The sequence below is a fragment of the Salvelinus alpinus genome, chromosome 23, assembly GCF_045679555.1.
Source record: "Salvelinus alpinus chromosome 23, SLU_Salpinus.1, whole genome shotgun sequence".
Taxonomy (NCBI): Eukaryota; Metazoa; Chordata; class Actinopteri; order Salmoniformes; family Salmonidae; genus Salvelinus; species Salvelinus alpinus.
Window position 1 is genome coordinate 27,693,953 of NC_092108.1, and position 12,986 is coordinate 27,706,938.

At 43.2% G+C, this 12,986-nt stretch overlaps 1 protein-coding gene across 6 annotated transcripts in view; it reads right to left on the bottom strand.

Annotated features, from left to right (window-relative positions):
* The window catches only part of LOC139550704 (microtubule-associated protein 4-like), a 75,561-nt gene that overhangs the window by 12,968 nt on the left and 49,607 nt on the right, over positions 1-12,986 (bottom strand). For all 6 annotated transcript variants that reach the window (XM_071361789.1, XM_071361788.1, XM_071361787.1 and 3 more), the window contains exon 7: positions 762-1,165. In XM_071361789.1, coding sequence (XP_071217890.1) covers positions 762-1,165 — 404 coding nt within the window. The remainder of the gene's footprint in view (positions 1-761; positions 1,166-12,986) is intronic.

The following is a 12,986-nucleotide window of genomic DNA, read 5'->3' on the forward strand; positions in this document are numbered from 1 at the left end:
GTAAAACAGCAGAGGACAGGCAGCATGGTAAAGCAGCAGAGGACAGGCAGCATGGTAAAGCAGCAGAGGACAGGCAGCATGGTAAAGCAGCAGAGGACAGGCAGCATGGTAAAGCAGCAGAGGACAGGCAGCATGGTCAAGCAGCAGAGGACAGGCAGCATGGTAAAGCAACAGAAGACAGGCAGCATGGTCAAGTAACAGAGGACAGGCAGCATGGTAAAGTAACAGAGGACAGGCAGCATGGTAAAGTAACAGAAGACAGGCAGCATGGTAAAGCAGCAGAGGACAGGCAGCATGGTAAAGCAGCATGGTAAAGTAGCAGAGGACAGTCACCATGGTAAAGCAGCAGAGGACAGGCAGGGGGCGGCATGTAGCCTAGTGGTTAGAGCGTTGGACTAGTAACCGAAAGGTTGCAAGACCGAATCCCCGAGCCGACAAGTAAAAAATCTGTCGTTCTGCCCCTGAACAAGGCAGTTTAAAATTAACTCACTGTTCCTAGGCTGTCATTGAAAATAAGAATTTGTTCTTAACTGACTTGACTAGTTAAAAAAAAGCAGCAGAGGATGCATTCACAATAAACCTCAAACCAGGAGCATCAGCAGAGCAAGTTCTAGCAGCAGGCTAGATAACCCTTTTAAATTTGAAATAGCACATAAGCGCATGCACACACACACACACACACTAGAGATGGCAGTGACAGTTGCAGAAGCAGCTTGCACTGATATGAATGGTAACATTGTGCCAGCCTTTCCCTGACCTACCTTGGCCTTACTGTCTGGGCTGGTGAGGTCCTGCTTGCTTCTGATGGTTGTTGGGGACTTTGCAGTACCTTTCCCAGCCTTTTCATTCTTCTCAACTTTAACCATCTTGTCCGTTTTCTCTCCATTTTCTTTCTTCTCCATCTTCTCATCTTTGTTGGTCTTCTCTGGCTTGTCCACTTTTTCATTTTTAACATTTTTCTCTGTCTTATCAATCTTCTCTTCATCTTTGAGGATCTCGGATTTGTTTGTCTTGTCAGCATTGGCTTTCTTAGATTGATCTTCTTTCTCTTTATTCTCCATCTTCTCCATCTTGTCCGACTTCTCGGTCTTATCAAACATGTTCAAGTTATCCATCTTGGGGAAGAAATCAGCCTTCTCTTGTTTGTCCTTATTTTCTGCTTTCACTGTAGAGACAAAAATAGACATATATTGATATATTGAGAAAACCCACAATACTGTATGTCGTGAAAAAAGACCAGAATTTATCTGAGGATCAAATACAGGTAGAGAAACTTTATAGTGCCAGTGCTGCTTTCAGCCATGAGTGAGAGCATATCTGTTTCAAATCATGGGAAACTGTGCTCAGATGGACGCTGACAACATGGTTCATGGCTTTCAACTATCCACAACATTAAAATACCAAATGTTCCTTGACATTTGCGACACCCAGTTACTAAAGACCAGCGTTGTCGTTGAGGAGGGGATGAAGGGCATGAAACCGTCAATGATCTGACATATCAGTTCACTTTATGTTCCACTGACAAACAGCATTGTGTGTTATTAACCGAACCACAGATTCAGACTGGCTTTAGCTTCAAAATCTAGCTTCAACAATACATCCAAAGAATGCCACCACTGTACATGGACAACAGCACTCAGTACAGATCTGCTATCTTAAGTTGATTACTTTGCCGATGCAGAGAGCTTTCCTGCACAGCAGGAAATGCACAATTCTAGTGTATTCAAGGTTTAAAAAGGCTTCTAATTTTATCTTTAAAATGTCAGATTTGATTTGCCCTGGTGAAAAATGTAACAACGCCTACAAAAATGTCCATTAATAATAATCCACATAATAATTCCCATTTCCTGTTCCTGCCGGATTATTTTTCTACTGTGAGAAGCAGGGTCAAATGAAGAAGTGCATCTGTATATATTGCTGCTATTCAAACAGGCAGCTAAATGTCAATCCTCTAAAATTCTTTGATAGATCTTAATCACAGCAGAACACCGTCGCTGGTGAGGAAATGAGAGTTAGTAGACTACAGTGACCATGGCATGGTGGTGTGGAGTCTGGGCAGGGCCACAGAAAGTCACAGAGCCCAGGGTCGAGCTGGACAGACAGAACAGCACATTGTTGGCATGGGCTCCTTATGTAACCCAGCTTCAGTGACCTCTACAGAGAGAGAGTGTTCATCCTAAATGGCACTCTATTCCCTATGGAGGGCACTACGTTTGACCAAGTCAGAGCATTGCCCTACTTAGAGAATAGGGTGCTATTTGGAATACATTATGAGAGAGGAAAACCAATGTGCCAAAGAGATGAGGAAATGTGGCACAAATTAAGCTGGGTCAAAAGAAGACTCACTGCCGCAATGAAAGAATCTGCTTTTCAATGAAAATTCTGACCAATTAGTTGACTAGAGCATCCATTTTTCAAAAGAGAGTGATGGCAAATGGATTGTACATTTTTGACAGATAAATACCATTTGAACTTGTCAAACCGGATCATATTTGTCACAACGGTACAGAAACATGAGCCAATCACAAAATCTATCAAATCATTAAGACTAAACTAGAATGGCCTTGTTGTTCTAATGGCTGGCTTTAGGAGCCCTGGTTCCAGCAACTGTCATACACTATAGAATCTAGTATAGAGCTGTCCTGTATTTCTGGCCAGTGGTGTAAACATACACTATAGACTCTAATATAGAGCTGTTCTGTATGTCTGGCCAGTGGTGTAAACATACACTATAGACTCTAATATAGAGCTGTTCTGTATGCCTGGTCAGTGGTGTAAACATACACTATAGACTCTAATATAGAGCTGTTCTGTATGCCTGGTCAGTGGTGTAAACATACACTATAGACCAGTGGTGTAAACATACACTATAGACCAGTGGTGTAAACATACACTATAGACCAGTGGTGTAAACATACACTATAGACTCTAGTATAGAGCTGTTCTGTATGTCTGGCCAGTGGTGTAAACATACACTATAGACCAGTGGTGTAAACATACACTATAGACCAGTGGTGTAAACATACACTATAGACTCTAGTATAGAGCTGTTCTGTATGCCTGGCCAGTGGTGTAAACATACACTATAGACTCTAGTATAGAACTGTTCTGTATGTCTGGCCAGTGGTGTAAACATACACTATAGACTCTAGTATAGAACTGTTTTGTATGTCTGGCCAGTGGTGTAAACATACACTATAGACTCTAGTATAGAACTGTTCTGTATGTCTGGCCAGTGGTGTAAACATACACTATAGACCAGTGGTGTAAACATACACTATAGACCAGTGGTGTAAACATACACTATAGACCAGTGGTGTAAACATACACTATAGACCAGTGGTGTAAACATACACTATAGACCAGTGGTGTAAACATACACTATAGACCAGTGGTGTAAACATACACTATAGACCAGTGGTGTAAACATACACTATAGACTCTAGTATAGAGCTGTTCTGTATGCCTGGCCAGTGGTGTAAACATACACTATAGACTCTAGTATAGAACTGTTCTGTATGCCTGGTCAGTGGTGTAAACATACACTATAGACCAGTGGTGTAAACATACACTATAGACTCTAGTATAGAGCTGTTCTGTATGTCTGGCCAGTGGTGTAAACATACACTATAGACTCTAGTATAGAACTGTTCTGTATGCCTGGCCAGTGGTGTAAACATACACTATAGACTCTAGTATAGAGCTGTTCTGTATGTCTGGCCAGTGGTGTAAACATACACTATAGACTCTAGTATAGAACTGTTCTGTATGCCTGGTCAGTGGTGTAAACATACACTATAGACCAGTGGTGTAAACATACACTATAGACTCTAGTATAGAACTGTTCTGTATGCCTGGCCAGTGGTGTAAACATACACTATAGACTCTAGTATAGAGCTGTTCTGTATGTCTGGCCAGTGGTGTAAACATACACTATAGACTCTAGTATAGAACTGTTCTGTATGCCTGGTCAGTGGTGTAAACATACACTATAGACTCTAGTATAGAACTGTTCTGTATGCCTGGTCAGTGGTGTAAACATACACTATAGACTCTAGTATAGAACTGTTCTGTATGCCTGGTCAGTGGTGTAAACATACACTATAGACCAGTGGTGTAAACATACACTATAGACCAGTGGTGTAAACATACACTATATACCAGTGGTGTAAACATACACTATAGACCAGTGGTGTAAACACTATAGACCAGTGGTGTAAACATACACTATAGACCAGTGGTGTAAACACTATAGACCAGTGGTGTAAACATACACTAAAGACCAGTGGTGTAAACACTAAAGACCAGTGGTGTAAACACTATAGACCAGTGGTGTAAACATACACTATAGACTCTAGTATAGAGCTGTTCTATATGCCTGGCCAGTGGCGTAAACACAGTGTCACATAAGTTAGAGAATGACTAACACAAAGGGACATGATGGAGCAGGTGCTCATGATATTTCACTGCAGGCGACCAGCATCACACACCAGACACCCACATGAATATACAAGCATACGCACCCACCCACCCACCCACACCCACACACACACGTTATATGAAGTGATGATGCGTATCTGTCGCCAGAATTAGTCAAATGTGGAACTGTACAGTTTGTCTTTGAATGACCATGCATTGGAGAAAGGCACGGAAGCAGAGGGATTATTTTCCGATGACCTTCATTCCTGAGGTAGAAATGTTACAGCAGGATGATACTGCCAGGCAGCTACACTACATGACCAAAAGTAATGCAGTGCTCGCCAAACATCTCATTCCAAAATCATGGACATTGTTAATATGGAGTTGGTCATCACTTTGCTGCTATAACAGCCTCCAGTCTTATGGGAAGGCTTTCCACTAGATGTTGGAACATTGCTGCGGAAACTTGTTTCCATTCAGCCACAAGAGCATTAGTGAGGTCGAGCACTTATGTTGGGTGATTAGGCCTGGCTCACAGTTGGCGTTCCAATTCATCTCAAAGGTTTTCGATGGGGTTGAGGTCAGGGCTCTGTGCAGGCCAGTTAAGTTCTTCCACACCGATCTCAACAAACAATTTCTGTATGAACCTCGCTTTGTGCACGGGGGCATTGTCATGCTGAAACAGGATAGGGCCTTCCCCAAACTGTTGCCACAAAGTTGTAAGCACAGAATCATCTAGAATGTCATTGTATGCTGTAGCGTTAAGATTTCCGTTCACTGGAACTAAGTGGACTCGGCCGAACCATGAAAAACTGCCCCAGACCATTATTCCTCCTCCACCAAACTTTACAGTTGGCACTATGCATTGGGGCAGGTAGTGTTCTCTTGGCATCTGCCAAATCCAGATTCGTCCGTCGGACTGCCAGATGGTGAAGCGTGATTCATCACTCTTGGGAACGCGTTTCTACTGCTCCAATGGTCCAATGGTAGCGAGCTTTACACCACTCCAGCCAATGCTTGGCATTGCGCATGGTGATCTTAGGCTTGTGTGCGGCTGCTCGGCCATGGAAACCCATTTCATGACGCTCCCGACAAACAGTTCTTATGTTAAAGTTGCTTCTAGAGGCAGTTTGGAACTCGGTAGTGAGTGTTGCAACCGAGGACAGACGATTTTTACGCACTATGCGCTTCAGCACTCGGCGGTCCCGTTCTGTGAGCTTGTGTGGCCTACCACTTCGAGGCTTAGCCGTTGTAGATTCTAGACTTTTCCACTTCACAATAACAGCACTTACAGGTGACAGGGTCCGAAATTTGACAAACTGACATGTTGGAAAGGTGGCATCCTATGACGGTGCCATGTTGAAAGTCACTGAGCTCTTCAGTAAAGCCATTCTACTGCCAATGTTTGTCTATGGATATTGCATGGCTGTGTGCTCGATTTTATACACCTGTCAGCAACGGGTGCGACTGAAATAGCCAAATCCACTAATTTGAACGGGTGTCCACATACTTTTGTTTATATAGTGTATTTCTGCTTGCTCCCTACTGTTGTTAATTGAAGGATGCAGATATATAGAGCCTTTTCATGATGGTGTATTTATGCGATACATAGTGATAGGCTAGCTGTAGGTGAAAGAGAGCTCTAATACAGTGTTCGAGATGTCGGCTATTAACTTGATTACTCTTTTGTCACAAAGAATTTTCCTGATGCATAAAGAAATTCAACTGAACCTCGCGAGTGGCTGAAAATGAGCAGTTCTCTTTCTCTCCATGAGGGGGCAGTGCATTCATTGGGATCAGGATTTGATATCAAAATAATGTTCTCACTTGCTAGGTCCTATTACTGCTATATTCCAATGTACAAAACCTTATAAAAAAATGCAGGTATAGACATCAACAACCGTCATTTTATATAGCTTAATAGCACAAGATAGATATTGGTCTCCAGCAGGCTACGACGTACAAGTATATCCTAAAGTTACGAATGAACTGTCAAATGTGAGGTCAATCGTGGGCACATATAGGCCTACCGTGTCGGTGCCAGTTGGATTCTGCCGAATGCCCTTCTGGCACAAATAACTACATCTCCCGATTGACTTGGTTTATATAGTTAGCTGTGTCCTGCTTGCAACCAAAGTATTTAATGACAAAATTTGCTCTCATGTACTGAACAAGCTTATGAATGTTGGGAGGTTAATCTCCTTGAAATGTCCCTCACTTGGGAATGACTTACTTTGTAAAATGGACTGTGTTTTAAGGACTCATGCACAGATACAGGAAAACCAATAAACATTTATTCAAAATTACAAGTGTTGATGTCTCCACATGTTTCTGGTTTTGAGGCTTGGGCATCTGGTGACTGCAGTTCATCTGTCTAATCCCCTGCAAGAAGAGAAAGGAATCAATAACATTACAAAGCTGTATTCATTTCATTGATATATTCCTGTTTGATATGCATTCATATAATTATAGTGAACAAAAAATATAAACACAACATGCAATAATTTCAATGATTTTACTGAGTTACAGTTCATATAAGGAGATTAGCCAATTTTTTAAAAAAAATCATTAGGCCCTAATCTATGGATTTCACATCACTGGGCATAGGCCCACCCACTGGGGAGCCAAGCCCAGCCAATTAAAATGTGTTTTGCCCCCACAAAAGGCTATATTACAGACAGGAATACTCCTCAGTTTCATCAGCTGACCAGTTGATTGGTCTCAGACGATCCCGCAGGTGAAGAAGCTGGATGTGGAGGTCCTGGGCTGGCGTGGTTACACGTGGTCTGCGGTTGCGAGGCCGGTTAGACGTACTGCCAAATTTTCTAAAATGACGTTGGAGAAGGCTTATGGTAGAGAAATAAACATTAAATTCTCTGGCAACAGCTCTGGGGGACATTCCTGCAGTGAGCATGCCATTTGTTCGCTCCCTCAAAACTTGAGACATCTGTAGGATATTGTTGTGTGGAAAAAACTGCACATTTTAGAGTGGCCTTTATAATGTTCATGCTGTTTAATCAGCTTCTTGATATGCCACACCTGTCAGGTGGATGGATTATCTTGGCAAAGGAGAAATGCTCACTAACAGGGATGTAAACATATTTGTGCACAAAATGTGAGAGAAATAAACTTGTTGTGCATATGGAACATTTCTGGGATCTTCTATTTCAGCTCATGAAACATGGGACCAACACTTTACATGTTGCATCTACATTTTTATTCAGTATAGATTGGCCATGTTATCCTTCATCACATGCCAGTATTTGTTTTGTATCCAATGCACTTAGCTTATGTAAGGGAGTGCAGACATGGCCTTCTAATCTAGTTAGATTGAATCATATCACCTTTGAATATTAGTAATCAATTAATATAAAACCATTTTATCTTGAACATTGGTGTAAATGTATAATATGCACTGGTGTGATAGTTGTATCAATGAATCACAATGCAGGCCTACTCATTAGAAGAAGAAAAACATATCTAATGCAATATTAGCTTCACAGTGAAACACTACTATTCTGGCTATTAATCATTCTTAAACCGTCAGTAAAATAGCTTATTTAGCTATGTCAAAAAAGTCATAGACTGTATATTATTATGCATGCAAGCTTACCTGTCATGTTCACAATGATGGAGCAGCAGACCAAAAAATGTGCGAGAGGAGGACCCTATACCGTAGGATAATTATTCTGGTCGGTGTCAACTTCATTCATTAACAGGTAATGAGGAGATCGATTCTGTTACTTGTTTACTTCTTATTTGTGCCAGATATCTCCATTTTGGGATAGGTCACCGAATTGCTAGCACTAGTTGCTCACGGTGCTACAGTGGCTACAAACGTATGGCGCTGGGCGAATGTCAATGCGTTATCATGTGATGCTGCCTTCAAATCTTGTGCCAACTGGAGAAGTGCTCCCTACTAAGGTAGATGCCTTTGAAGGCAGGTAGGCAGCAGGCAGCTGCCTTTAGATTTGTTAAATAATCACAGTAGGCTACACCAACATTAGTTTCCATGTCAAAACTCATGATGCTCCGAGCCGAAGCGTGCTGCTCAGACCACTGCGCTACAGCAGTTCACAATGCTTAAGCAAGCCGTGAGAATACTTGATGATACTTGATGGTATGAGGTCAGTTAGTTTGCAGATCCTTCCCCAAACCATCGCCCCCTAGGTATGGTACTGCATTGTATAGCCTACAAACACCGTTTCCAGCTGCCCCCTGCCGGCGATTGTAAATATTCAATATTCATTCAAATCCTCCTGCTGCGGGATTATTTTCCTCCTGCGATGAAATGGTTCATATTAAGATCCGACATCTTTATATACTGCAAGCAAAATGGCCTCAGGCTCCAGACTGCCTTGCCTGTCTGGTGTTACTGAATCTAAGTGTGTCTATGAATAACATGGAGTAGTCATGCAATCTGAAAGCATCCCCAGGAGTCCCCACATAGCACCACTAGAAATGACTACTCTCTGTTTAAATGAATACCCGGACTCGATTTCAAATCAACTACACACCCTTCCCTTAGTGCTAGCCAATCGATGGAGTGCCACTTGATGTGATGCATCACTAAACAACACAGTCATTTGAAGATGGGGGTTTGAGAAGGTAAACGAACCTCAGTATTTCAATAGACACTCATATATTTAGAGGAACTTGACTCTTCAATGATGCTATTCAGGTGCCTTTGACATTTTGTCAAAACAAAAGGTAGACAAAACAATAGATGTAAATATTCCCTTTATATTATTCTTTCTGAATTTTTAATTGTGCTGCTATCTTCAAACCAACGCTTTTTGAGAAGCAAATCATCCTAGTGTAAATATACCAAAAAAAACTATTTCAAGCTGGTGAATACATATATATATATTTTTTTTTACATCCATTCTTCTTTTGGCTTCCTCCATTTTGTCTTTCAGCACTCAATCACTGTCGATGAAACAAATAACTATTCCAGCCTAGAGAAATTCCACTGCCCACTGATCACAAATAAACCTGAACTCCCAAATCTATATACTTAAATGACTGTAGACCAGTAGATACATGACCAATGAGAGATAGGGGAACTAAGTCAATGATGAGCAACATGTTATAACAAATTAATGAGAGCTGTTCCAAACACAGAGGAATAGGCCTCAAATCATAGTCACCTACCATCCATGGAGCTTTTAGTATTGATGTTGAAGGTTTTTCCAGTGAGGGGAACCGGCAGTAGCACACTCTCACTCTGGCTCTGTGACATCCCATTACCAGTACCCCTCCTGGGTGGAGGGGAGTTGGGGGCCCTGACAGGGCTCAGTGGGGACAGAGGAGAGAGTGTGGGTGACACAGTCTTTCTTTCCTCCCCCACTGTCAGAGAGCGTTGGACTGCTGAATGTGGAGACTTGGACCCCATAACGTTACTTCCAGGTGAGGGCAGGTCCACCAGTCCACCAGGCTGCCCTGGGTACTGGGAAAAGTCCAAGCTACCTGGCACAGACAGGTGGGAGCAGTCAGACATAGCGCGCCTCACGGCTTTGTGTTGTTGCTCGGTACCTCCTCCTCGAGGTAGAGTAGGCCCCATGTCCTCGTCACTGTCCTCTGAGAATCCTGACACAGTGCAGTCTCCACCCTTAGAGTAGTTGTCGTTGACAACACCAATGACACAGTAGTTGGCTACAGGTGCAGGTGCAGCAGGAACAGTCTGAACAGCAGGCTTGAGGCCTGTTTGGGGCAGCCCAGAGAAGGAGGGATTCCTTACGCAATTGTCCACCTTCTGTGTGTTAGGGAATGGTGAGGCATCCTGCTGCATAGCAGGGGACCCTAGCGGGGCTGCGGCTCCATTGGCCCTGTGTTTTTGTCCTGGGGTGGAGAGGAGTATCCCGGGTGAGGCTGGAGAGGACGAGGAGGAGAGGGGACTTGTGGGGCTCTCCCCGGCGCTGCCCAGACCAAAAGACGGCCCGAGTCCAACACCCATCCTCCCTGGCACCTTGAGGTCAGACGACTCCACCTTGAACCCTGATCCAGATGGTCCATCAAAGAGGCTTGAGAGCTTGTCCTCGTCGGTTAGCCTGGGTGCTCCTGGACTGCCACCGAAACCAAGTGGGCACATCTGGTCTTGCTGCCGGTCCCAGCCCTGAAGGGCCTGCTGAGGAGACGCCATAGAGACAGAGGGCACCTTGCCCAGCTCAGTGTACTCACAGCGCTGTCCACCACCACCACCCTGCTGCTGATTGGAGAGAGAAGACATCCTCACCTCTCTCTCTCTCGATCTCTCTCTCTGCTGCTTCCTTTTGATGGATACTCTTTATTCTTCTAGACAGCTAACTAAATGAATCTTCCCTTGGCGGTAAGGAAGGCTGGTAATGTACTATATCTGTGTTATATGGTGCGTCTGTGAAGCGCAGTCTATGTGTGCGAGGGAAGTAATTGTGTGTTTCTCTCTGTGTCTGTGCTCTGAACTGATCAGATGAGTCTCTGAGGATGAACTGAATGCTGCTACCTCTCTCTCCCTCTCCTTCTCTCTCTCCATTTCTCCCTCTCTCTGACATCACAGCCCTAACAGAGCTTTGGTCACATGACTCCACGGAACATATCCCTATTTGCGAGAGCAGATTCTCGACTCATGCCTCCCACCAGTAAGCTCAGTCAAACACACACACCCACCCACACGCACCCACACACACACAAATTAACGTCACGTACACAGAAATGTACGTCACTAACACACAAATACTAATACACACACCCTCCCTTGGTGTCCTATAAACCGCAGTTCTGACTCGTCATTTACAGGCAGCTTGGCATTACAGTAGAAACTTAGAAAACAGAGAGAGTAGCTTTGGGGGATACAGTGCCTCAGTTTCCACAGCCATTCTACTTGAATGAATCTGTCCTCTCTGTAACAGCATCCATTACTGCTACACATCTCTCCACGGTTCTGGTGGTATAATGTGCTTTTCCATGCTGTTCTGTCATCTCCAATTCCTCCCCTTATCACCCTGCTCCATGCCCACTACTGTACCCACTGCCCCTCTCCTCCACCCTGCCTTCCTGCCCCCATCAGGGGCCCTGGTTGTACATCTCTGGCTCCTGGCCCTGGACCCTTTGGCTCTTTTGTTTATTGTGTTTTGTTTGTGCTCTTGGTTGCGGACACTGTGTTCCTCCCCTCTGTTGTAGCCACATGCGATGGGCTACTCTGTTAGGAAGGTATTGAATGACTGGCCTCGAAAAAGAGTGTGTGATAACTCTCCATTGACATAGTGGTTAGTGCATTGGGCCAGTAACTGAAAGGACGCTGATTTGAATACCCTTTACCGACAAGGTTAAAAATCTGTCAATGTGCCCTTGAGCAAGTCACTTAACCCTAATTTGCTCCAGGGATGCCGTACTACTCTGGATGACCTTGTAAAACAACACATTTCACCTATGCGGTGTATGTGACAATAAAAAACATATTTTATCTTTACCCTTCAAATCCACAAACATCCACCTCATCTCTGAACTGAATTCACACCCACCCACGTTCTTCACACAAACACCGCGTCGAAACGTTCACTCCAAGCTCACTGATTCAGTCCTGGACTAGATACTAGAACCCCTCCCTCTGGGCAATTATGGTGGAAGGCAGGCAGTGATTATTCAACCCTTGATGACACCCCCTTGCCCCCAACCCACCTCCAGCCCCATGAGGACGGGGGCCAAATAAAACATCATTAAATATAAATGAATGAAGATTAGGTAATGCCCCCAAAACAGTCCCCTATTTACTGTAGGAGGGGATAACAAGGGGAATGAGCACAGTACAGTGAGGTTGATGTTGATGAGATTGTGCAAAGCAGGTCATCAAAGCAAAGATCTAAAATATATTTAGATTTGTTTAACACGTGTTATTTCATGTCTTCGCTATTATTCTACAATGTAGAAAATAGTAAAAATAAAGAAAAACTCTTGAATGAGTAGGTGTGTCTAAATTTTTTACTGGTATTGTATATACTGTAGTTACCAAACAGCAGTGTTTTCTACAGCCCGATACAGACACAGTTAGGGAAAACTCACACAACACAATGCAACGGTCAACAACAGCCACAGTCAGCCACTGACAGCCACTGTCAGCCACATCCCAAAAACAGAGTTTTTCTCTCTGTTCATTAGACCATGGTAATAGGACTGCTTCTCATGAATGGACATTGTTATGCAAGACCCATGTCCAACATATTCTGTCTGTTTATGTTTACATCTCTCACAGAAATATTACTCTAGCTTTAACGACACTCATAATCCATGTTGTTTTCTTCTCCTAATCATACAGACACATACAAAGGTCTGTCCAAACAAACATTGCACAAATCATTTCAGTTCAAAGCAATATGTAATATATCATACAATATATCATACAATATATCATACAATATATCATACAATATATCATACAATGCTTCACTGCAGGGAACGAAAAATGGTCTTGCGGGAAATGGACCCCAATTATAATAGCATGTTCCAGTGTACCACTCTCTATGTTATATGTCTGTGTCCAGTGTGAATGAATATTGCCTTGTTGAATGTTAGCATACCAGTATAAGAAACAA